Source organism: Pholis gunnellus (assembly GCF_910591455.1).
Source record: "Pholis gunnellus genome assembly, chromosome: 2".
In the NCBI taxonomy this organism is placed as follows: Eukaryota; Metazoa; Chordata; class Actinopteri; order Perciformes; family Pholidae; genus Pholis; species Pholis gunnellus.
Genome location: NC_136536.1, coordinates 17,112,221 through 17,139,957, shown reverse-complemented (window position 1 = coordinate 17,139,957; position 27,737 = coordinate 17,112,221). Strand labels below are relative to the sequence as shown.

General features: G+C 40.8%; 1 protein-coding gene across 1 annotated transcript in view; it reads left to right on the top strand.

Moving 5' to 3' along the window:
* The window catches only part of acot7 (acyl-CoA thioesterase 7), a 47,509-nt gene extending 22,110 nt beyond the window's left edge, over positions 1-25,399 (top strand). The window contains exons 7-9 of the mRNA XM_079182763.1: positions 8,406-8,522; positions 14,002-14,180; positions 24,920-25,399. Of these exons, the coding sequence (XP_079038889.1) occupies positions 8,406-8,522; positions 14,002-14,180; positions 24,920-25,018 (395 nt within the window). The 3' untranslated portion in view covers positions 25,019-25,399. The remainder of the gene's footprint in view (positions 1-8,405; positions 8,523-14,001; positions 14,181-24,919) is intronic.
* The last annotated feature ends 2,338 nt before the right edge of the window (positions 25,400-27,737 follow it).

Genomic DNA, 27,737 nt, shown 5'->3' with positions numbered 1-27,737 from the left:
TGGTAACCAGAAATTGAAGTACAATTAAAAACCTCAACCATACTCTAGATTTATATACTACAGTTTATTGCATTGTCTTTTATTAATATGGCATACGACGTAGAGACCTGGATGACCAATAATAGCAGATCTCAGAACTTGAAACATCACCAAATATGCTTCTGAAAACTCCTTCATATCCGCTGGAAGGACAGACCCGCGAATGTCAGCGTCCTGGAAGAACCAACTATTGACACATTGCCACCACAATTATTAAAGCTGTAGGAGTTTTTTATAAGTATACTTGTGATCTACTTTGCAAAGTCCATAGAATCTATGTAACAACCTATCTATATCGATTTTAAGATCACCGTAGTTCTGTCTGGCGTTTGGGATGGAAGTCAAAACTCCAGAATGGTAGAGGTGTTTCAGTTATATGCAAGGGAAATCAGTGAGGACACTTGCACATGGTTATTGTGACGTGCAGCAAATCCCACAGCTCTGTTGTGTGTCTGAGACCGAGACACTTTAATGAGTTGAACCACAAAGCAAAGCAGAGCAGCCTCGCCATGTTCAAACCAGTCTTAAATTGAATTCAGAGTTTGTTTACTCATGCTAAATGCTAATGTAGAATCAATACGAGAGAAAAGGCACCACAAGAAGTCAGTCAGGTGTCTGTCATTGTTAGGCATACCGTGTCTGCAGCTCTTATCAGGCCATGAACAGCCCCAACAACCACAACCAACCGCGGACTATATAGGTTGAAGGTGAAGCCACGGGCAAAAAATAAAGTCCATCGATCCAGATGAATGCATCATTTCTTTCTGCTCAGAGCGTCTCTCATCTGAATTTTGACAGATAGTACGAGGACACTTTAAGAGAGACAATTGAAAAGTGATGGGGACCTTGTAACCCAAGCCCCAGTACCTTACCTAATAACAGTATTACAAGCTGATACCATCCAAACATAAAATGGAGCCGGTGTTTCCGTGGTGAAATAAACATATACCAAGTTAAACAGGAATTAACCACGTGTTGTACTGTTACTAAGGCCGAGTTCTACATTTAGAAAAGTAATCTGCAGGAGCCGATGACCTTTACCATCACGGCAAGAGAAGCATTTTATCTGAAAGCTCTTTATCTGACAGAATTCCCATTACATGAATCGTATCTCAGTGATTTTCCCAGGCCTGTGGTGTGCATGGAGCTTACAGTTTAACAGTGACAGCGCTCACTCACAATTTTCTGGACTTAAAGTCACAGTTGTTAAGGTGTTTGGTAAAGCTCACCACAGCTGGAATGGTAAGATATACAAAAAAAAAAATGGGACTTTCTAAGAGGATGTGGATGGGTTGCTGCGTGGGAGTAATGTTAACAGGAGCTGTTTCTATAGTAACAGCTCGTTAGGAGGCAGTTAGAGCGTTTGATACTGTCCATGATTAAAGCAGTTGTTGGGAAGGGGATGAAAAGGACAGACGGAGATTGAGGGATCTGTCAGCGGTGGATAAAGGCACAGGGCAAGAACAAGAAAGGGCGATACGAACAGAGATGCAAAGAGTAAGTTTAGGACATGGTGAGCGATTATGTGAGCGAGGCAGAGGTCATGAATGCTTTGCTATCGATATCTCTTGGTCTCACACTTTCTCCTCCTTTCATCAGTGTTTGCCTCGTGTAGTGTGCTGTGTCCGAGCTGGTTCTAATTAAAAAGGGCTTGAAGTTAGTCGACAGAGTAGATGGGCTACAAGAGCTGCCCGGAAGACCCCCTGTCATTGTTCTCATGCCCGTTGCCGATGGACAGCATTGTGCGCGAAGATTTGGGGAAATCGTCAGAAGGAATCTAATCACAGAGGTACTCTCCCCCGTGGCAAACTGGGCTGCACTAGGGACTTGGTTTCTAATTGCCCTTTTTCCCCCCCATTTAGAGGGAGCTGTCTTTCCTCTTCACACACACCATCGCCACCCTCCGCCCCCCCCAACTCTGCCTTTCGTGTTCCTACCCTACAGCAAAGGGAGAGTCATAGTGTGCCATGTCACCCTGTGAATGTGTAACGCCAGGCCCAGGGCTGTCTTGGCCTCGCTTGTCCTCATTTGCAGTCTCACATTGAGCCTCACTTCAACCTTTTACATCGACTGTACAAGGAGAGGGGGATTTTTTGCAGGAGTTGCATTTACTGTTCCACTGATGGTAGTGATTTATAAAGACGAGCATCTTTGATACTCAAGGACAGCGCAGTCCTTCACTTGATGTGCTTGACACTTTAGTCACAGGTTTCTAGTGCACCGGATAAATTGAATATCCAACACAATCTCATAATTCTTTTATGAAATGAAGTAGATGATAGAAATACATGCGATGTGTCCACATGATGCAATCTAGCACATGCAACTAGGGGGCAGTATAAAAGGATGTAAGGCTAGGTAAGCAGCCGACTATGAACTAACAACGGAAGGAAGTTTTGGAAAGAAAACAATAGAGCTTGTCCACAATTACTAACATTAATGTGATATATCTTGCTTCTTATAATATGACAGTTTGTAACCTCCTCAACTTCTTTGTTAGATTTATTTGCATTGTGCAAAACTTAAAAATGTCAAGACAGATGTACCCATGTTAGCCACGTATGAATCGTCCCTGATCTGCCTCCTAGTGGATGCACTTCTTAATATTTCAGGTACACACTAAGTATGCAGGCAAGTGCTGCTTGCATCGCAGCTGCTTGTCTCCATGCATGTGCTCATAGTCACCTTAGAAATTTACCTGAAGATGAAGATTAGGCAATTAAAAGGTTATTTGGAATTCCAAGGGTTATGTGTCAGTTGATGTCTTGTGTGTGCAATATGTAGACTTCATTTATTGTTAATCTAGAAAGTATTGACTGGTGGAGTTTTAGAAAAAAGGAATCTTGCAAGTTCTTGCCATGATTTGGGACTTGAACCAAAGCCTGAATTGAGGATCTGTAGACTTAAACAAAAATTTAGATCACAATGCACCACATCCACATGTTATTTCCCCAGCTTAATGAAATGTTAATATTCCTCTTTGAAATAAAGGAATGCTAATGAACCATTTTTGGAAATGGCTGAAGCTTTCTCCCACAATGTGACATATGTGTCAGCTCTGCCATCAGAACTTACTCCAGCTATACAACAGTATTTTCAAACAAGCAGCTTTTAACTACTCACAGCTCCTTTTAGGCCGCGGGAAGGAGTGTGGTGAAGTGAAGAACAGTCAGCAAACTGGGGTAATTATCCCCCCACACCTACCAGCCTCGTTTTCACGAGGCATCTGGAGAGCTGCTAACACTAGGGAGCCGGGGAACAAGACCACGGGAGCCCACTCTCACTGCTACACTCTGTCTCAATGTCCCTCAGAAAGTCACTGTCCAACCCACAAATAACCAAGACCTCAGTGCACTTTGATTTATTATTTTCTTACAAAGTTACAGAGTTCGTGTCATTTTATAAAATGATATTCTGACTGAATTCACTTCATACCGTAGCATGCTGAGCGGGGCTTTTCCTCCATCCCTTATGATTCCTTAATTTACCCAGAATGACCTCCTAAAGATTGTTTCATTCTGATAAGAGCCCTCATGTTATTACAGAGAAACCGAATAAATATAATCTAATTCTTGCCGGTCAATATTCGCAAATGGAGGATCAAATTAGTGGCAATCTCAAAAACGCGGGGTCACTTTGTTTCAAGGATTAATATCATCAGAGTTTATCAGATGATGCATGTATGCTGCTACCAGAGATGCTGTTTTGTAGCACTGCTGTGAGATAATGACAAAAAACAATGATATTTGTGTCAAAAAGACAACAGCAATATGTTGTTTATGGCGGCTTATCTGGCTCGGTTAGATCATCTGAATGATACTTGTAGTTGTTACTGATGTATTATTTTTGCTCCTTCATAGCAAATGGGACTATTCAGTTCTGGACCTAATATGAACACTCGTACAATCGATTATTTCTGGGATTGCTTCCAGAGTTGAGGGAAGGTACTGGACCATGTCAGTCCTATGAGAAGGAGACAGTTCAATTCAATACAGCCATAGGGAACCAGGCTTTATTATTATGGTGTGCAAGACCATCCAACAGTAAGTTGGAATTCATGCCTCAAAAAGAAGTGGATAACCTTTAACACTACAACATGTTAACATACGTTTTTACAGTGTAGTCTGGATTAATGGTTTTAAAATATCACTTTTGTCGTCTTTAATCCCACCACAACAGATTTTTTTGAAAACAACATTGACACATCATTTTTTTAAGTTGACACAGGATGACTTGTCAACAAACAGTTGTCTATTTAGGGGCCTTTCACATTCTTTCTAATATCTGGTTCTTCAGATGCTAAATGCTCCAATATGTTACCAGCTCGTTGCATATTTTGTCTGTCTGCTGTTTGGTGCTGAGCATGTGGGTTCTTAGAATTTATTCTTTCAAAAACAGCTGCCTGCTAAAAACAATGCTCATGAGAGCAAGGAAATTGAACCAAAACACAAAAGTTGCAGGCCTGAATATCACAACAATTAGCTATAATAGAGTTGAGGGAAACTGCAGTTGGTTGTGGGTTCATCACGATGAGGGACCCCCTTTTATATTAATTTTAGCCTCTTTGTGGTATACTAACTGACTTTGTTATAGCACCCATTAGCGTGTCAATATTCTAAAAGTCAGCATAATTCATACTCAAGTTTGGAATCAGCAGCAGTGAACAGGGAGGGTGCCTTGACATTTTTTGATTCGGTTTAAGGTAATCCAATGTTTTACATTCAATTTCATCATCATGTCAGGTCATGATCCATCTCCACTCAGTGTTACATGCTCAGACACGACCCCTCCAGGCTTTGAATAGCAGCAGCCTGCTTCGCCTTGTACCCAGGAGGAATGTTCAATCTAAGGTGAGATCCCATCAATTTTCACAACATAGCGGGGATGGATACAAAAATAAATCAAGATGGGATTTGGGAAATGCTTCACAACAGGCTTTTGGAAGGAAGTGATGAATTTCCTTGTCCACACACACTTTAAGCCCGACATGCTGTTGTCACCTTTCAGAACTGTGGCCACATCATGAGCCTTTATCAGAGAGCGTTTTTAATGGTTATATGGAAACAATCTGTCACTTTCACAGAGCCAGGCTTGAGTTTAGCCTCACAATCACACATCAAAGTCTAGCATCAGGACATTTTCTATTTTGAAATAGAGTTTGAAATATAAGTGCATTTTCTTTACCCCTGACAAAGGTTAGCTTGGCGAGAAAAAACGTTTGCACTACTGTTTAGTTAGTTAATTTGATGTTATTCTATTTTTATTGTATATATTGTGCATTTTTTTTTTACTCTGTTACTTTGATTGCTTACCTGTACCATAATGCTGCTGTAGCAAACAAATTAATAAAGTATCTATCTATCTATCTATCTTTGTACGCATCGGTGTAATGGAAGTGATGGTCTGGCCATTTGGGAATAAGAGGATGTCAAAGTAATGGCTTGTTTAATTCTTAATCAACTCAGCGGGCCCACTTTTACACTGAATGCCGCATTTAGGAGCAAGCAGCACATTCTGTTTGTACTCCCACACAGTTGGCTGTCAGAAATAGAGCCACACAGTGCAGATGGTAGGAGGCTTTCGGGAGCCAAACCAGCCATCAGCAAGCAGACTTATTGATTCTCTGTAGCCTGAGAGATACAAAAAGCAACTCAGAAGGAACTATTGGGGCAACTGGAGTGTCTAGTGAAGGGTCTGAATATCTTTAAATGAGCATACGTTCACAAACACAAGCACATTCCACACACACATTCTTTCACCGACATGAGAAACAGATGCCACCCGCCTCGCTTTTCTCATCTCCAACCCACCCACTCCATACAAGATTACCCAATTTCTGTGAATAACCCACGAACAACTGTTTCCTTCACACATGACACAAGCTGGCCGTAGTGTGGCACACACAGACAAATGCAGATGTAGGTTTCTGAATTCCTCTGTGCCTACTTCATGAGCTCTGCTCCTTTAGGGAATAATGTCTTTCAAGCCTTACTGTAATCTGCAACCTTGATTTCCTGCCCAACGTGTTTCATTCCTCTTCAAATCATTAGCGAGCTTGAAGTACAGGACTTGGCAAAGTGCTCTGTGAACATTTTGATGATAGATTATTTGATATGTTCTCACATCTTAAAACTGATACTTCATCCAAAATGTAGCTTTTTTTTAATCAAATACTCACCTCCTGTTGGTTTAATCGATGGCTGGTTTGTAGTTTAATGTCTCACACAGAGCAGCTTGGATTCATTTCGTTCACAATGGATTGTGATAAATCCTCATGGCACAGTATAAATGATCAAACAACCATGAGATCGAGTGCACACGGTCATAAATAAAGCTTTTAATAACATGCAGCGACGACCATTTCAACAATCAGCATGTGTTATTCAGATGAAGGCCATGTGTTAAAGCACCGGTTCAGTGTGCTCAGATCACCTTTCTCATGCAGCATTATCCAGTTCCAAATGCTCATCGTGTTCCAAATGCTTTCAGTTGGGTTGAGGCTCAACATATATACAAACACAAGCATCTAACTCTGTGACACCTACAGTTATATATGAATATCCTCAGGTTGAAGGATATGTTCCTCTCCATAACATGTCCTGCAGTGTTGTTAATAGGCTGCAGGAAGTTTCGTGATGTTGCTTTTCTCTAACGTTTGCCTCTTGCCCAATAATGAACGACACTTTCTTTGAGCTTCTCTGAGCTGTTTCTTCACTGTTAAAGTGAGAAATCGTTTATACTGTATTTACCGTGACTCTCAGTATATGTGCTGTTGCTTTTTTCTAGAATTGCTCATACAAACAACTTCACATTCGAAACTGATTACATTTTTGGCGGCGAATGTTATAAGTTAATATGTCAAAACGGACACAATTTGAGTTGCAACGACACTGCTCCTGTCGGCTATACGCTCATGCTTGTTGACTCCAGGGAAGTGAAGAAGAGTTCCGTTAGTATATCCAGCATCAAGCAGGAAAAGGGAACTGCAGTCAATGAGCCACAGCCGCTTGCAGGCCTGCAGCCGAGGACATACTCTGCAGAGCCCTGAAGACTCGCTGCTGCAGAGTGCTGTTTATTCAAAGTTTATTCATTTTGATATCAATGTTGTCCAAATGGCACCAATAGAGATTTGTTGCTTTAATAGTTAAGATACTGCTTTTCCTAAAATACCTTTATGTTAGTGTTTTGTGACCTGCCACCTACAGTGTGATGAAGGACTGATTAAGTTTAGGAAACTAAAACTACATGGTAGTATGAAAAGATCACCCTCATGGTTGAAGGAATAGATTGACATTTTGGGAAATATGGTGATTTTCTTTTTTTGCGATAGTTTGAAAGTAAGATGAGAAAGTTCCATTCTCATGTGCTGGATTATATCTTGGCCAGGAGCAGTCATTTCCTGGACTCTCTCCTGGATCCAGCACATAACCTTCCAGTAAAACAGAGAATGTTATTAATCTTCGCATGTAACTCTTGACAAGAAACCAAATAAGCGTATTACTCAAAATGTCAAACTATTCCTTTAAAAGAAACCAGCGTCTCTGCCTCTTGTTTCAAAGTCACATACTTTGTATGCTCAACACACCGAGGCTCTCCTTAGACTTTCTGTGACTGTGTTATTTGTAAGAGTATGCTTTTAAGGAAAACGTAAACAGAGGTCATTTAAACTTTAGGACAAATTACTGATGCTGTCGATGTCCCGGTGAAGACAGTCTCCATGGAAAAATAGAAAAATAGTCAGCGCCATACACTGTCAACAGTGGACTGATGAGTCTGGATGAGAAACTAATGTTGGGGGAAACTCACTTGGAATTAAGTGTCAGGTGTGTAGTTTTCTAATTTCATCAGGAAACCCATTAGCTTTTGCATTAAACAATCTCATCTCAGTGAATTAGTCCCTTATTTTCCCTTAAATGTAATACATTAGATTAGCTAAAAGCTCATTTTCATCTATAGTTTTGTATCTGATGTGTTCGCTCAGTTGTCATGGATCTGTACTTACTATAGGTTAAAACTTTTCAATCATATTTCATAACATTACTGACTATTTTATTGATACAAGGGGAGAGAAAATTATATTGAAACGTTCCCTCTGGTTGAGTCAGCAGTACTTATCTCCCAGCTACTTTTTGCGTTATTAGGGAAACTAACAAACACATCAATGAAAATACTGGACGCTATTTTGTGATATTATGCCGTTCATGTACAGGACAAACGTTATAGTCACAGAAATGTGTCTTGTTTTTTTTACAACGGAGAGAGAACAAAGACAAAAGACTATTCAGAACAAGTGAAAGAATATCTATGAATCCCTCACTATGGATCTTCTTACAAAAGACAAACTGCTGTTTGTGTGTCTTGAACAGGTGTGACCATGAAGCTGATGGATGAGGTCGCCGGCATTGTGGCAGCTCGGCACTGCCACACCAACATTGTCACTGCCTCTGTGGACGCCATCAACTTCCATCGCAAGATCAACAAAGGTGAGGATGACATGGAGAACACACTCAGAGCTTTAAGTCACTGATACATTGATGGATATGTACCTCCAAAAGATGTACTGTGGTGTTGGTAAAAGGCTGCAGGAGGTTTCATGATGCTGCTCGTCTTTAACTTGTGACTCTTGCCCATTAATAAACTGCACTCTCGAAAAAACGAATTACATGATAGTGTGGAAAAACTCAGCGGTCTATAAATTCAGCCTCAGACGGTGCTGTTTTAAATTGGGCTAGCCAACATCAACAGCTGTCACACTGTTGCTAATCAAGGCCCGTTTTGTTTCGTAGGGCTGCCGCTACATCTGGAAAAAAACATAGCATTGTTATGATTTAACATTTTCCATTACCAGGCTTTGTCTCTAAGCTGTTTCCTCATCATTGACACTGTATTTTCAACACCTCTCACCCTCGATATGGACACATTCTAAGCCTCTCATTGTAAAGTTCTTTCAAGGATTTTGACAACACCATTATCCACTAAGCCTTTGACATCTTTAATGGGAAACAAATTGTCTCACTACAGTGGTAGAATATATACGGCTTTTCCATTCTGAAAGTTGAAGGCTAGGTTAAAGGTTTTATTTGCAACACAGTTTGGACAACACAGTTAATCCAAAGTGCTTTTCCGGGTATTTAGGAGCAAAGATGAAGTACAGAAATCCAAGAAACAACAATTATACAGATACACAGACAAACTAGATCAGAACTAGAGGAGTGTTGCACTTGTTTTCTCTCTCTCTCTCTCTCTCTCTCTCTCTCTCTCTCTCTCTCTCTCTCTCTCTCTCTCTCGTTATGTTTTCCCACATTAACTTCACAGTAAACTCTCCAATAAAGGTGAAACTGAGCATCACAAGCTCTTACACATGAAAGAAACAGTTTGCACACAACAGAAAAACATTTTGACTCCTGATTAATATGACTTGAGTAGTCAGATTGAAATGCTTCTGAAATAATAATTATTAAACACGGTTATTGAGAGAAAACATCGAGGAGAAAACCGCATTTTGACGTTAAGATTGTGAAGCATTTGATCATTCGTCTCGTTCATCAGTCTTTCATGGAATCTAAATATGACAGCAGCCTCTTCAAAGTGGCGTAGAACAGTGCATTACCGTTAAGGACTTTTCTCAGCTCACTGTCTGCTTTATGTATCCATGCGCTGGAGATGATGTGATCCAGACATCCAGTGCTAAAATTCTGAGGTTATGATTATCTTAGGATAATACGTCAACATAGGACCAGCTACGTCTCTCCCCATTGTTGAATTGTGAAGTGGAAAGCAAATGTTATATACTTCACAGCTCTTCAAGTGTGCTATGTCAGCTGTAAGTCTGCGGCATTTACAGTTCACTTATTTTCAAATACAGGTGCCTTTATTCAAGCGGGATAATTCACTCAATCCGAAAGTGTTTTTTTCGAGGAGGCCTGAGTAAAGAGCGAGTGGCTGAAAAGGATTTTCAGAGAGGGGACGTTTAAAACATTTAACACACCTCCCTGTGTTTCAGGAGCAGAAAACTGAACAGTACAGATTGGTTCAGATCCATGTCCACATCTTTCAGCTGCTTCTAGTCGCTCCAGTTGCTGCCACCGTCTGTCCTCTGAGTTTAGGTGGTGGTGACATGATTTCCCCTGGCTTCCACAGTGACTTAGGTGTTATGTCACCAGTAGATTTCCCATTTTGCTCAAGGTGGTCACAAAAAAAATGCAAGTGGTCTGCTTCGGAAAGGAATGGTCAAGGATCAAAACAAAACAACAAACAAACACCCAAAACAGCTACTGGCATTGTGGGCTGCACCTCTATTTTTTAATTTTATGAAGAAAATAGTTTTCCCTTTCCATTATTTACTACATCAAGCTAAATGTAGATACTATGACATGGCTTTCAGATATTTCCAGCATCCCAGTGGTTTGCATCAGGCTTTGTTGTGTTTTAGTCCCTCACAATAAAGGGCAGAAAGAGTAAATTAATTTATAACTTTTGCTCCATTTAATGTAAAAGCTACTTTACAGTGACAGTTTTCCTCTGTTGCGTCTTTTGCGTTTGTAGTTTACCATTATCTTGTCTTTGACACTGTTCATTTGCATGTTTTGAGATGAAATGCTTGACTAAACAGAGCTAAAGCATCAATGTCCCACTGAAATGACATCTATGTTGAGTGGATTGATTTTCCCTCTCAAAGACGTACGAATAGTTAACCTTCGTGTCAAACTCCAGCCTGAGTGGAGCTGCGACACCGTTGAGTCCTCCAAACATCACAAAATGGCAGCAGTCATGTAACCGTCTGTGAGTCACTTGTTCATTAGTGTCTTTTAAAGTTCTGCTCCTTCACAGAGAAGTGTTTCATTTTTCCCCGCTACACCGCAAAGTAAAGCAACTGCGATGTTGCACTGAACAATAATGTGTATTATTCTGCACTGAGAATATGTCAGTGAGGTGCTGGCCATTGATGTACCACAGGATGTTCAGTCAGTGCTCTTCTTCATTATCTACAACAGCAAAATGCCCAGAGGTACAAAGAAGCAGAAGAAAGGAGATGTTTTATGGAGAGAGATGGGAGTGCTAAAGGTGAGAGAGAAAGAAATAAGAGGGAACAGTGTTGCATTATGAGTACCCACATTTATGTTCTTGTTCGTTTTAGATTTCATGTCATTGATCCAGCATGAGATCAATGAGATAAATGTTCCATGTACAAATTGCTCAAATAACTAACGACAGTAGAATTTAAATCCGGTAGTTCCTTGGTTTGGAGTAAAGGTACAGTATAGTGTGTCTGCATATTACATTACATTACATTACAGTCATTTAGCAGACGCTTTTATCAAAAGCGACTTACAATTCAGATCCTATCATATTTCTACACTGTAGGCACAGCTACGGGAGCTATTTTGGGGTTAACTGTCTTGCTCAAAGACACATCGACATGCGACTAGTGGAGCCGGAGCCGGGCATCGAACCCACTTAGCCACAGTTGCATATGAGAGACTCTTTGATTCCCAACAACAAAAGAAACAATGTTGTCGCCCTAGTGGGTTTCTGGAGAAGTTGTCAGAAGTGAGGTCTGTTGTTTCACCTGCACCTAAGCCTTGTGTCCTTTTTTTGCAGTCTTCTCTGGTCATTTATGCAAACATGCAATTTGAAGCTTTTTTGTTGATAAAAAGAACGTAAAACAAAGAAAATACCATTCTGAGTTGTTCTTTTGTTTTCACAGCCGGAGAAATATATTCACTCAATCGTAGTTTTTTCTACTACGAGTAGTAGAAAAAACGTTACTCACGCAGACTGTAGTTAAAATAGCAAATCTATGGCTCAAAGGCATTACAACCCCAGCTTAGTGCATACAACACGAGGCTCTGGCATGGACTCTCCTCACAGCAGATTAGCTTTATCAAACAGCTCCTCCGAGATGAGACTCTGCCAGTTTTTCAGGTTGGCTGACCTTCAACGCTGCACATGTCCAAGATCTACTCCCTACATGAATCAATTATTAATCATGAAGGCCTTTAAAGAAAAAGGCCCAGTCTCATCAAGGCTTATTTCTTTTTTTGTAATGTCATTGAGCAGAGCACGCTTTATTGAGCCTAATACATCTGTGCCAGAGATAGTTTACCTGACTGACACTGGATTCGCTCCCGGCAGTGACGTGTAAAAAAACTCAATAGCAAGGGAGAGAATGTCCAGAAGTATTCTTGCACTTTGATTTTGAAAAGTTGCCAAAGGAAGTCTGTAAAAAATGTTTTAAGAGCAGTAGCCAAAAGCAGCAACACACATTTTAGTAACAGTTGGTGTAACATTTGCTATAGTGATTTACCACCTCACACTTCAGTGAAGTACGTGTTAATATGACTGAGAATCTTCCGTATTTATTGGGTCACTTTTGTACACTGACATACATTTTTTTCTTCACATTTCCTCTGGCAAGCTCCACACACAGATGATTTTAACCAAATGAATTACATTGGCACATGTCTTGTAAACTCTTCCACTTCTCTTAAAATCTACTCAAACTTTCCAACAAGTCCTACTTCAGGGGCAAAGCGGGATGTTTATCAGAGCCTTCAAAACAAACCATATGTTACAAAATCAATTATGAGCAATTTCTGTTCTGCTTTAGTTATCGTTAAGGCCGAGTTAAGTCTAAACAACATAAAACCATTTGGTTAAACTAGCATTGGTGTAATGGTTACGGAAAACAAACACTCGTTCGCAGGAGACGGGAAGCGAACTATGATCTCTGGTGTCAAAGTCACACAATTTATTCGCCCAACTATCGTCCTCTCTTGTGTGGCGGTGCTTGTGCATTGCCACTGACAGAGTACAGACATTATTTGCATGAACTGCGAGAGCTGTAAATGTAATCATTTGAACAAACAGTCAATGTTGTCTTTTTTTTACGATGAGGACGGCCTTTAATCTCAGAGTTCCATCAATGGACAACTCCACTGACATTTTAAAATCTAATTTTTGAGAAGTTCACAGCTTATACTTTGATAAAAAAGCCTTTTTCATTTTCAAAATAGATATTTTATTATCTTTGACTGTTTTTATAAGTCAAACACTCCAGATCTGTCTCAGACTGCAGGAATAGCACCTTCTTTCCTCGTCTCTATGGCAACAGCAGTAATAATACAGTACAGACACATGAAATAGGATAAAGACACACTTCAGCAATGCCCGGTCCTATTAGTTGACTTCTTTTTACCCCTCCCTGCAATGACAAAAAGCAGAAGAGCACTTCTTTTTGATGAGTCAAACGCACTAGATGGATCAGATAGAGGATGTAATCAAAAGAAAGGGTCGCAAATGCTCTGCAGCAGTGCACATGATGTGGCCTCTTAATTTGTGGTTGCAAGCATTAAAACCTTTAAAAGATTGTGACTGCAATGCAACATTATTATTTACATGTTTTCTATTTTCTCTGTGTTACTTTAAGCACATAAACGAGCTTTATTTTGAAAGGTCCTACTTTGTATTCATCTGAAAAGCTTGCAGTAGGAGAGACTGATTGGCTGTAGTTGTTAAATTCTTCCAGCCAGAGATCAGCGCCCTGCTTCACTCTGCTCTCCATGGGTGGAGCAGACTTAAAGAAGTTCATGATGCAACATTGTGAGGTAGATTGCAAGAGCAGATCCTGCATTTTCCTCGGCCGACTATAACACTATACCAGCTTATATGAAGCGCCTTAGTTTGATATCAGCTTAGCATTATTAGTCAGTATTGTTGTGTTGACTCAAAGCTTTCAGGTGAATTCAAACTTCAGTCATTTTGGTGTAAGATAGACTAGTCGCAACTTTTTTGTTTGTTTTACCTTTGAAAAATGTTCAATAACAAACCATTCCTTATCTATAGATGGCTGAAGGAGCTTGAATCAAACGTGATGATTTTAAAACATTAAACCAGTATACTGAACGTCAAACATATACATGTCAAACATATTTTTCTCCTGTTTTTCTTCCTCTTCCCTAGGCTGTGTGGTGACGGTGACTGGGCGGCTCACATTCGTCAGTAACAAGTCTATGGAAATTGAAGTGTTGGTCGATGCTTCCTCGCTGGTGGAGGCGGATAAATATCGCGCTGTCTCTGCCTTCTTCACCTTCATCTCCCTGGACAAGGACAATAAACCTCTGTCTGTCCCTCCTCTTAAGGTTGGTACCATCCAGTCTTTCTAAAGTCTGTCTTTCATTTGATCCCATACTTCATTTTGTATCCACATACATGGGGCTACATTTACACAGGTGTTAAAGAGAGTGAGAGTCAAACATAGATTATTTGATGCGTCCACCAAGTACGGTGCAGCTTACTTTGGGCTCATATTTAAAACCTTGGCCATGGATTTGCGTCTGCTGACACCTTTAAGGTCTACGCACCGCTTTTTGGTTTTGTGTGCTCTGATAAAAATTCAATTGGAAACTTGTCCTTGGAACTTACAGAAAGAAAAATAACACAATGAAACACAACATTTACTTTACAGAGCAAACTAAAATAAGAAAAATAAAACATTCCTGCTTTAAATTGACTCAGTGTAATTCGTTACTTTCACCCCTGGTAATAAATGTAAGTTTAAAGAGTTAAAGTTACATCCCAATTTAATGTCTTCTTCTTATTCAGTAATTCAACCTTCAGTTTCTCTACTTTTGCCCTGCTCGTCACATTCCTTCTGTCAGTGACACCTGTGACCTTCGGAAAGCTCACAGCATGAGAGACACTGTCCATAATTTCGCAATTTTGCATGCCAGTGTCTTTTCAGTGCATTAAATTCTTTGCTGTGTCTGCACATTAGCCTTAAGCAGTGAGGGCTGAATGCTAATATCTCAACAACATCCCTGGACATCTATGTCTGGCTGACTCAGCACTTATTGTCAGGATGTAAAGTGGGCATGTTTACAGGAGAGACGCCTGCTGTTTGTTCTGGCTTGGCAGTACTCGTTGATCCAAACCCTGTTTAAATGCAAACACTGTACGCGCAGGCCATCTGTTTAACATGTAAATTATTCCCTGGCGCCGTTCGCACTCCCTGATTGTATTTGTGATGATCCTTTTAAAACTCGTCCAACTATTCTGCGAGATGCGAGGGGTTTAGGCAACAAAGGGGCCATTACAATGGCATTCAAAGCACTGAATAAAGTAATCAGTGGATTGCAATTTGTTGTAACATTAAATTAATTAACAATAATCTTTAATTTGTGACTCAATTCATATTCTGTTTCATGTCTTTGGACATTTTTCTGTTTTTTGAATGGTTATTGTTTCACAATATGGTATGAATCAGTTTCTTGATGAATTTAGTAATGATAGCATTTACGTTGTTTTGATTTGTAGTTAAGCACCATCCCTAACAATGGTATGAGCTATGGTTGCACAAACCCGACTTTTTCAGGCCCGATACCTGGGCTTTGGGTATCGGCCAACACCAAGTATCAGACCGATACCAGCGTTTCATTAATAAGCTGCATGCCTCAATCTGTGGAAGTGACTGAGATCATTATTTTTTATGTAAGGCAACATTACCTTTCTAACATTAGCTAACAAAATGAAACAAGTATATACATATATGCATTCAATTGTTATTTTTTTATTAAAATAACAATTTTTTTAATAATAATTGTACACCAGCAAATTGGTCAAATTTTCAGTACAGCGTGGTCTGAGTGGGCCGCTCCAGAGAAATGTAACAGACCAACAGCAGGTAATCATTCTCTCAAGGGCACACTTGTACAAAATTCAGAGAGTTTGCACTTGGGCTAATCATTCAACTTTTAAGTATATGCAAAGTACTGAGTAAGCCAGGAAAATGCATTCAAAGGGAAGACCAAGCAGCAATATTTTAAGTACCAGCTATCAAGCACAAAGCTGTTTTCTGGGTTAGCCTCCCTCGATCCTCTTACTTTAACCGGAATGACAAACCTAAGCATGTAGAAAATGTTTAATAAAGTATGTAAACTACTAATTGCGGTCTAAGACAACCTGAGATCCTAACATGGTGCATATCAGCAGGAAGGAAGCCAAGCTTGGCCTTAACTATGAGAATGAAGCGTGGACGGTTGTTATAGGTGGGTTGTCATCCCGCCAAGTGCTGCATTGACCCCTCTTACCATAAACATTAACACACTCATGAAGGCGCAGCATCAGCCTTCAACACCATGACACATCTATTTGAAAACAGACTCCTCTCCTTCTGCCCCTGCCAGACTGATACGTATGTGCATCTAATGTGCGTCACCGCTGGTCGGTCTTTTCAAAAGCGCCCGTCAGTCTCCCCATTTCCATTTCACAAAAACCCGTGCTTGGTTTGCTCCATTGTCTGCCTCCGTCCACGCATTCATTACCTGGTTTTCCATCTTGCACAAGCTTTTGTTTTAATGGCAGGGAATTGCAGCGATGATCAGAGTCATTGTAATTTCTCTGTTCACCTCAATCTTATGAAAAAAAATATCTCCTGGCAATTTTAATAATTCATCCTCAACACTATAAATGGAAATCTAAATGGAGGCAGTGCTGCCAGGGCTCTGATGTAGCATGTCAGATAAACAAAGGTGTGTGTGTGTGCATAAAAATGTGGGATAGAGATGCAATATAGACCGACTGAATGATTGTGAGGAACAAAGACAAATAAAGCTCTCGTGCATGTAGGTTTGTGTGTGACGGAGCGGGCTTTGCGTGGAGAGTTGCACATGCATGAACAAATCACTGAGCACTAATTGCATGTGTGTTTATTCATATGAGTGAGAGAAGGAGGACGAGGCTCAATCAGGGCTATTTCTGGCTTCATCATTTACATAAACAAACAAAACGAGTGACCATCTAAACTCTATTGATGAAGCTAAACCTATTCTCAGATGTCAGTTCCTTGGTGTTTAATCACATGCAGGAAATAAGTTTGAACACGTCAATCCAATTAACACCTGGAGATGGGACTGTGAGGAAAGGGATGGAAATGCAATGATGACATTAATTAGCCTAGTAAGCCAGATAATGCTGAGTTGAACAAAGCGCGACAAACATTTGGCCTCCCCGTCCTACTATTTGAATTTTACCCCAGGAAAACTACCATGTATTATTCTCAGCAGTCCTATCAAATAGCATTTACTTGTTGTGATTTTCCCCCCTCAGCACGTATCAGAATAGATACTCCTGCACACAATCTCCTGTAAAACCAAAATGTGACATTTTTACTTCTCAGTTTTTCTATGGATTAAACAAACAAGATATGTTTATTTAGTGAGCTTTAGAGAGGCTGGTAGTCGGATTTTGTTCCCTTTGGACAGTGTCAGTTAAGCTGTTTCCATTCCTTTTTGCGAAGCTAAGCTAACCATGGCTGCTGGCTGTAGTGTCACATTTACTGTGTACAGACTCGAGAGTGGTATCAGTCTTCTCATCTGACTCTTGGCAATAATTAGAAACAAGCTAATTTCCCAAAGTGCCAAACTGTTTCATTAACTACGCTGTATTTAATATTCAGAGCATTGATCTAGCAGCAAACAAGTGTTATCTAAAGATATAGTGGAGTAATGTCTACCTGAGCAGAGAATGAAGTCGCTCTTCCTCTGTGTGTGTTGTTATATGGCGGTTACAGATGATAATGCCGTCCAGAGCGATGGAGTTTTTATGAAAGAGTAGCACCCACCCTCTGGTTCCCCCTGAGGTAAACACTGTTAGCTCGGTCAGCTCTTTTGCAGAGTTTGCACTGTTAGCGCTGTTAGAGCCGTTAGCTGTCAGGCGCCATGTTGAGAGACGCATCGAAATGCTCCCAATCTGGGATCTTACACCTTTAAATATCACTCCACAAGTTATCTTGTATCATTTTCTAAAAATACATCTGTCTTCTTCATGCCCTCCGTGTTGCCTGATCTTCCTTATTCAAGAAATCCAATCCGTCTCCCTCATATCATCTCCACCGGGTTGAACTGACAATCCTCGCACCCTATTATGAATCAAATATACCAAATATAATGTTTTTCTACTATTTGATTTCTAGTGAGGAGGGTTTTCAACATGTGCCTCAGGACACTGACTTTGAAACCTTAATATGGATCACCTGTGTTTGCACGAAGATGTAATTTTTATAGTATTTCAGAGGGTCAGGTTGAGTCTCCTCCTCCTCCTCCTCCTCCTCTTTAAAGTATTTATATTGTCACTGAATATCTTATCTTTCTTTCACCAAATCCTGTTCAACTGTAACATCAAAACAAGTCCATGTCAAACCTTTGCTTATGAAATTTTCATGACATCGCGGCAGATTTTGCTCCAGTTGTGTTCTATAAATAGCATGATCGAAAGGACGGCTTCTGCTATTTTTGACTGCAGGTGATTTCCCCCCCCCCCCCCCATTCTCTTATCCTCGCTCTCTCTTCAGTGAACCCGTTGTGTTTTCTATTTTTAGATTTTCCCGTTTTAGCTCAGCAGGGGGAGGGTTGTCACCAACGTAGCACACTGTGGGTAATGCTGAAGTGGGGAAAGAAGACAGCATGAGCAGAAGGGAGGATATCGGGGGATGCCTCGCCTCTCTGCAGCAGTACCCTTGAAAAGTACTGAAATAATGTGTTTGCACGCTTGGCCAGCAGAGAAATAATCCAAAAATGCCTCGAAGCACCTTTGACCAGCGTATGTCTTTGTTGTGTTTCTGATGATTTTTAATGGGGTAACAGTCGCCTCAAGGTTAGAAAAACTGGCTTGTTACCAGAAGGTCAGCACTTTGAATCCTCGGCCAGTGGCCAGTGCATACTGAATACCAGCTGCTTGTGGAAGCATGTGGTTGCACTGAGTGTGGATGTGTGCTACAGTATGAATGAAGAAGCTGTTGCTCAAAGCTGGGTGCACATTTAGCAGTCCTTCTGCAGAGGCATGTAGGTTGAAATATATATACAGTTATTAATAAGTGAATTCATTCATTGTCTACATACAGAAGGTTTGGTACTTAGATCTTGCTTTCTTTTCATTCCTCTTCCTTCTTGTTCAGTGTGTCATAATATCTCTCCTTCCTCCCTTCTTCTATTCTTGCTTCATTTCTCACTTCTTCCGCCTTTATTCATCTTTCCTACCCTCTTCTCTTTATTTCCATCCCTCCTCACCCTCTTTTCTCCATCTCTCTCCCTCCTCCCTGGCAGAGACTCAGCTGGCCTCCCGTGACACAAAAACAAGCCCGGTTGTCATGGCAACCTCCTGTAGTCCACATGAAGTGATGCACATCTATTTTTAGATGCCTCCCATTCAAGACAATCAGCAACGGGTTAACGGGTACACTTGTGCCAGAGTTGCAGATATTTCTGACTGTGTGGTAATCCGAGGCTCGACACATGGAACGTATCAGCGATTGTTCTCACTGCGCCTCAGTCCATGAATCTGTAATGGTTGGTTAATTATGAGTATATTAGGCATTTTTGATGATACCTCATATACCTTTTTGGGGTATTTTCAATCTCATCCAGGTCTGGGTCAGTTTTTTATATCCTACACGTCCTATAACGATCCTCAGCCGTGCCAGAAAATGATCAGAAAAGAGTTACTTTTAATTAGATATCCAACCCAAAGTTCAATAGACGGATGAGTGCTTCGTCACTGAATCGAGTGAATCGTCACTGTGTGTTGTGTTTTAGCCCTGCAAAGGATTACTTTTTTTTAAATCACTGCCAAACATTTTCCAAAGCATACAAAAGCAATGTGTACATTGTTGAATTAATCTTTTCCTGGTTGTGATTTGGGTCCATCCATTTCTGAAAATCAACTTTGGACTTGAAACTATCTGAGCTGCGTGATTTAGTTCAGTGAATGTCTCGTTTTATTTTACTCAAATAGTTGCCTGGTATTAAAGCTCAGACGCGAAATGCATGAGAAATGCACCTCGGGCTAATTGTGCTTTCATTTCACAGTTTTTCAGTGAGATGAAATATGAATACACCAATAACCAAATAACAATGCAAACTAGCCATTGTAGTTGTATACATCACATTATTACTCATACAACAGTGCTGTTGCTGAAACGGTGATGAAGCTCAGATTATTGAGGAAATTGGGATGCAATGTTGATGTTTTACAGGCTGAACTACAGACAGAAAAAAAACTGACAGCATAAAATATGAATCATGACTGAACAGACGGATCCACGGACAGATGTCCTTTCAGCATTAGAAATGAATTAGAAAGAGTATTTGAAATGATTTGTTTTATGTCTACAGATGAAACATCTTTCAGCATTGTCTAAAATGTCATCTTTTGTGTATGACTGTATCTCTATCTCTGTCACACATAAACATATAGAATAGTATTTAGACTCATGTGTAGGTTAATATCTAGGTTGTTATTTTTGTGGAGTTGGTTCCTTACAGCTTAGTGCTACTTTTGGGACTCTGGCATTCGGCAGTGCCACTGATGCCCCGTTGCCCACTCTGATAACAGCTCGTGCCAACACAAAGGAACCCCTCCGGCATTTTGCTGGCATTGTCCGATCGGTCCCGTTAACGAGCCTTGTCCCTGTTCCAAGTTTACATAATTTGTCACGGTCCATTCAGCTGTCCACACCTAATGGACGACCAGCATGCCAGGGGAAACAGCTGTTATTCTTGGCCGTTTGACCCGATCGGCCAAGGCTCTGATGTCTGACTTTGTCTTGGTCATCTGTGGGCGATATTCAAATGAATAGTTCAAAGTGTTCCAGTATGATTTATTGTGTGTGTGTTATTTTGTATTAGCCACACTAGTAGCATGGCTCTAGAGATGTCGGTTTACTTTGGTCCCGACGGAAACACCTCAACAATTATTGGATGGATTGACATGAAATTAGATACGGTCATCCGACTCTGCAGTAGCAAATGTTTGCATGCTAACATGTTAAGATGGTCAACAAGGTCAAAGAGGAGCCATTGTATTTTACCCAATGTGAGCCCTCATTCTTGCCGCGTATGAACTGTTACACATATAGTCATGTTTATTGCAAAGTTGTTGCACAATACGTGCTCAGTAATTGCGCATTCATTTTATCGTGGCCTGAATTGTAAAAAGCAATGCGATTGGAGACATTTAAGTTGAAGAAGTAATAAAACAAGCATGACTGCTTTTAGCGGGGTTCTGCATCAGAGAGTCACCAGCAGAAGGTGATGATCCTGCATAATCATAGTTATTAGACTGGAGCCACCGTGAGAATACCAATTACACGGGGACACCAAAAGGACATTTTGAGCCTAGCATTGAATTGTCACAGTGGGTTATGTAAATGTGATCCGCATGAGCAGAAACATTCCATGCACGCGTGCAGCTTAGCATGAAATGCACACAAAGTATAAGCCGGACAAATAATGTGCCCACATAGACACATGGACAAACATTTAGAGACACCAGTATTAGGGTTTTGTGGATGTGTTAGCTGTGCTGTTATGGTTTACTTAGAAATATTAGAGCAAACAAGTTAACAAGTCATTAAATTAGCAACATTTACAATCATTAGAAAGGATAATTGACTTTGCATTATGCTTAAACCAGCATTAAATGTAATGTAGAGTCAGACCACATTATAGTGCAAGTCTGTCAGTTGGTGAGCATTTTTTTCTTTTCAGACTGGATAATACTGTTTTCCACTAATAACACGAAGGACTGTTTCTTGGAATGAAAACAATAACTGGAACGTCTGCGTCTTCCTGTAGTTTTGTTTGGCCGGGTGAGATAAGACTGATATCATTTAACTCAGGCGGCAGCGGAAAAACAGCTTGGAACTTGGAAACGGGTTTATTTTTATGACTATGAAAATGCATTTTGAACCAATGAAAGAGACAACACAAAACAAGTAGTGTATGAGAAATCTCTAATCAATGGAGTTTAAATTATAACTACTAAGTCCAGTGTTTTAATAGTCGGTGCCCACATGAACCTATCCTTCAACTAAACAGTCAGTCTCACATTTTCTGCTGCCAGAATGGTGTTTCCTTTCCTATTGCATCGACACTTTAGAGGACCATATCTCATATCGTTATTAACTGTCATTCTTCATTAGCAGTATTGAGGTTTACAGTTAATTTTAACTGACATGCTTGTTAAACCATTTCAACCTGTAGCTGACTATGGTTTTAAAAGTCTAATTAGATAATGGTTAAGTCCTCGGGGGCCCAAGTGGGAGAGAGATATGAGGGGTTTGAAGGATGAGAAACTATGAGAATAGAAGGCACAAACAGCCTGAGACGCTCTTGATTAATATACCATAGACTGCATTTAAATGTAATTGTTCACCCAGTACCAACCTAGTCTAACTTTAAATATGTTGTTGACTTCTTATCATATTACCCACTGACACCAAAATAAAAATAGCTGTTTATCTTTTGTAACTGCAGATAGATGCAACAGACCGATAACCATTTTAATATTCTTACTTTTCACTGATTCTTCTGGTCACATGTAGTCCTGCCATCTTGCCGTTAGTGTTTTACTTGGATGTGGTTGCATGGCTGCAGTCCCTCTGAACTATTTTTGGGCTTGTAATGAAATCATTTTTAACCAGTGTGTTGTGTTAAATGATGGATGTCTTTGGCACGCACAATAGCTGTGCTAAAGTAGATGATTTATAAACCTCTGTTTGGTGTCAGGCTCCCAAATCACCTTGTCGGGTCTTATTTCAGTAACACTGTAATGACCAGCTCCCGCTACGTTTTCCTGCTTGCAGTCCAATTGGAAATGTTAACTAGTTGCCTAATGTTCCTGTCTAATTAGAGACAGGGTATTATACACAGACTCAAACAACTCAGAAGATATTATAATAATCGAGAAGCCTTAGCAGTCTGCCTCCCAACATGGCCACAGGTATACCATTGGATACCACTTCAAAAGAAAATGCTTGCTTTCTGTGCAGTGATGACATATGGAAAGCATCGTATAACTGTTTCACTGTCACTTGTCACAATATGCAGCAACAAGACATTACCTAAATGCGCTACTTGTACTTGTTATGTTAGTACATTTGTCTTATATGATCAGAGAGCAACACTTGTTTTGTATGTAACTGCTGCCCTTCATATCACACAGGGAAAGTGGATAGTGTGTGAAAGGCCTCTACAGGTATTATAGTATTTGTTATTTGATTTCAAATCCATGAATTTACCCTGTGTGACTGTACACAATCAGTGACTTTCACACACTAGAACAAGACTCCACAGTTCCTGATTGTATACCTTTACACATTTTAGTTTTTATAAAATTAGATTGTCTGAGCAGCACTTCTGTTTCTGTAAATATTTGAAAATACTGGAGCTGTGGGGAAACTTGGTCTCCCTCTCTCTCTTTTTTTTTCTTTTTTTTGAAAGTCAATGAACTGGAATTATCCATTACTTTCAGTTGAATGGCAGAAGCAAAATTGACTGGGCAGTATGTTGAGTGTTATATAACCAGCATACAACAAACACACCAATACTACAGCTGTATGCTCCTGAACCAGCTCTACAGAGAGAGATGTTCCCACCGCTGTTGTGTTCGTGGCGCAGCGTCACTAATTTAATATTCTCATCATATTTGTGTCGTGACCCCTGGCGTGGTGTTTTGTCATATCCGTTCCCACCCTGCTCTCTCCATAAAGTTAAGGCGCCATCTGTCAGCTTTGCACCCAGAGTGCTGCTGAGTGACAGGTGCTCTTGAATCTGCCAACCACCTGGTGTGTGCAAAGCAAAGAGCCTCCATCTGAACAGCTCATTGACGTTGGTATTAACAGTTTTACGTGCAAAAATATGCATAGGCCTGTGTGTGTGTGCGTGCTCACATACAACACACACACCCCCCCCCCACTCCCTAAGAACAGTGTGCAGATGAGGGAGTGGGGAAGCGGGCAGCACCATTAAAGTAAGTGTTGACACTGTCACCGGTGGTGGTATTGTTGTTGAAGTCACGAGGTTGCCAGGCAGTCTTAATAAACCGCGCAGGCTATTCCTCCCACGAATCAGCAGCCAAACTGAGCTAAGTGAAGGAGAAAGAGAAGATTTGTTCGTCACAGACTTGAAAGTGCTGCTCAGAATAAAAACAGAAGTGAATAATTGATTCATGTAAATCCAGGCGCTCTTCCCAGAATCCCTGGTTGTGATGATGCTATCAATATTTAAAATAATACCAATATATTATGTACGTGGTGTGCTAAAACTGATTGATACATATATAATATGCATACGACACTCTGTTATGGAAGTAGATTATGGTGATACCGTGCAATCATACAGCAGAAAGCATTAGGATCCATTTAGCTGGGAGCTGTAAATATTTACATCCATATTAGTGGAACTCTGCGAATTAGTTTGAGTTTCCTTATCATGGTTACAATATTAGTTACGAGATATTTTATCTGTTGGTAATATTAGATGATAAGCCAACAGTCACAATAAATCCTAACAATTATTATTTAGGTAACGTTGACGTAATATTCTCATTAAATTCCATACAATCTGGTAGTTGTGCTGCTGATAATGTTACATTTCACGACCAAAGACCACTGACTGATATCCCAATCCTTATTCCTTACTGCCAGCTTTGCAGAAATATCAAATTTTCTGTAGCCGACACATACATTCACAATGCTCTGCGTTGTTTAACATGTTATTGTAATGACTTTTAATGTCATGAAGTTTAAGGCATTTCAAGGGGTTCAGTGTCCTGTAAATGTCTTGCAAATCATCTCATGGGGTTTCATTCAACTTTACCTAGATGAATTCTGCTCCTTTAGTCTCCAATGCAAAGCCTCTCCGAGTTTCAGTCATTCATTCTGTATTTTATTAAGAAGATGAATGACAATCACAACTGGTAAATTAGATCCGAGCTTCATGCCCACTGTTAATGTAATAACCGAAGGGGAAGCATTCCAGTGCACAATATGTGTAAAGGATGAATGTGTCTGTTAACTAATCTTTTGTCTTTTTTTTGTCTTCAGATTGACGGAGAGGAGGAGCAGAGACGTTTCGATGAAGGCAATGCACGTTACCTCCAGAATAAAGCAAAAAGACTCGCAGATAAGCAGCGCCAGCAGTGACGCCGCTGCTCACCAGAGTAAAGCTTCTGCAGCAACAGTATCAACCCCACACAGCACATACAGTATGAAGGACATAAAAAACCTCTCCCCCGTTCTGTAACTGTAGAACCCTGTTAAACCCAAACCTGTGATGATTTGTTTCCTGTGCTATGCACCAAAATGTCCACATATGGCTGTGTATGTATTAAAAATTAAGAGTACATCTTTTATTTCGGGGATATTTGTAATGATGTATTAAGGCTATTCATGATCCAAAGTGACAGTCTGACTGTAAAAGTAAGAGAACAATATTATTTTAGGACGATTTTTAAGTATGAAGACTTCATGTTTGGTGTCAGTGTAAAGCGATAGTCTGAGTGCAAATGATGAATAAATGAGTGAATAATGATGAATAAAAGATCCAAGCGTGAGTCTGGGGCTCTCGCCTCACGTCCTTGCTAGTTTGATGATTATGATGATGATGTCATTGTCTTGGGCATGCCTTGGCAGAGAGGGCACACGCTATCCATCTTTTCAGCACAGTGTCTTTCACAGAGAAATCAGGGGAGCTCGGGGGCTTTGACTCAACTCGCATCTCTCCCACGCCCGCCCTTCCCCTTTTCCTCCTCGCCGCTCTCCTCCTCCTCTGCTAGTCTGTCACACTCTGACTCCAGCGATCGCTGTGCCTCAACATTCTCTCCTTTCCCCTCTCCTGCTCACCGTCATATCCTCACCCGTCTCCATTCGCTTGCAGAGTCACTTTCTTCCTCCTCTCACTTTGTCCCTCTGTCTCCCCCGGTCTTTTCACTGTCTCACTCCCTTTGTCTCCGCATGAGATGTGAGGACTCATAGAAAGAAATGTATCTGTATGGGCATCTTTCTCTCTGCGTATCGCCTGGGTGTGTGCATGTGTGTACAGAGAAAGATCAGAAAGATGAATCGAGGTCAGCAGCAGCCAGTGAGAAATCAATATCCATACGGCCATGGGACTGAAAAGGCTGGGATTATTAACCTGCCATGAAAGCTCCTGTTCAAATATTTAGCAAGATTGTTTTTTCATTTGGGTATTTAAAGCTCTCTTAGACTTCAGGAGGAGTAGGTGAGCTTCAATCCTGTGCAACAGATGGCGACGACTAATTTGAGATCAAAACTAGAGAGGAAATTTCAAAGATTAAAGCCCAGTGAGCGAGCTCTATGAAGAACAGACAGCCACACAGATCTAAACCTCAGCGAAAAGGCCTTTTTGTTTGGACCTTTGTTCTTCCTCGTACTGTTGTCTTACACAGACAGAAACTGAATTGTCATTGGTTCTTGAAGGTTATTGTTTTTTTCCCTTGGTCCCTCCAGCACAGAATGTGTGCTTTTTATTCCCCCCATGAAAATGAAGTTAGGCTCAAACTGCACCAGGGGGATATATATATCTATTTTTAACCCCAGTGAAGTCGAGGCATCTTGTGGTGGAAGGAGAGCACAGGGAGGGAGAGGAGGGAAAACACGGTCCAGGGAGACGGGGATCCATCTCAGATGGCAAGACGAGACTCGTGAGCAAATAATATGAGGAAATATGAGCTTATAGAAGAGCATCTGCCTAATGCACAACATCAGCACAAGCATGTCAGAATGCCCCTGTCCAGAGAACATCCACTTACCCATCATTCACAAACAATATTCATTACTGTCTTTGGCTATTACAGCTGGTGGCAGCTGGCTTTTATAGGGAGAGACACACTATGGTAACCATGGTTACTTATGTGGAAGAACAGACTTGAAATGGAAGTGATGACATTATCAGAAATAGATGTTTCTCTTGCAGGTAAGTCTGCTCTAAATAATTCATGTATCACATGTAGATCATGTTTGTGCTTGCTGCTCATAAACTGCAGTATTTATTACGCGCTATGCATCAGAGGAAGCTGCATGTCAAACTGCTTCTTCCCCCATCAGAGAATAATGAAACTGAGGCAAAAAAAAGGTGATCTCATCTTTCCTCTCATGTTTTCGCATCTAAATTAGTGAACTAGCAGCCCCCACACATCCTGTATCCCAGTGTAGAGAGACCGACGAGGCTACCTAGAAGATGAATGATCCTCTGGTGCATGAGAAAAACCATTAAGGACTCAGAAGGAAGGATAAACGATAAAGCGAGACGACCGCTTTACATTTCCTCCTCAGCTTGGGAGCGTCTCCATCGTCAGTCATTTTCTGACAGCAGGGGCTCTACTTACACACATGAGACAAGACGCAGAAACCTGAACCGTGTGCACATTGTACTTCAAGGTCACTCGTGAAAATAAGTCTGCCAATATGTCTATGAAGCACGGCTTCTGTTGAGTTTGTTGGCAGGAGTTGCAGATGCTCAAAGACGTCAGCCTCACACAGTAAACGGTTAAACAACTCAATGTTTCTTTTTGTTTGTTTGTTGTTGTGCTTCCTGGAACACCTTCACAGAGCAGAGATACAAGTCCTACATTCAGCCATCCTCTGTTATCTGGGCTTGGAGCCAGAAGGGCTTTCCTTGCAGAGGAGTGTAGGTGATGGGCCGTACTTTGTCTGGCCTGGGACCTCCCTTTTTGTCAGCCACAGGGGACCTTACTGGGAGGACTTAATTGGGCTACCTCTGACTGCAAGGCACACAAAGTCCTCCACACAGAGAGGTGGAAAGGCTGACGGGATGTGGAAAAGTAGATCGCAAGAGAGCACATCAGCAGGACATTCAAGTATTAAAGAGCTGCTCTGTGTG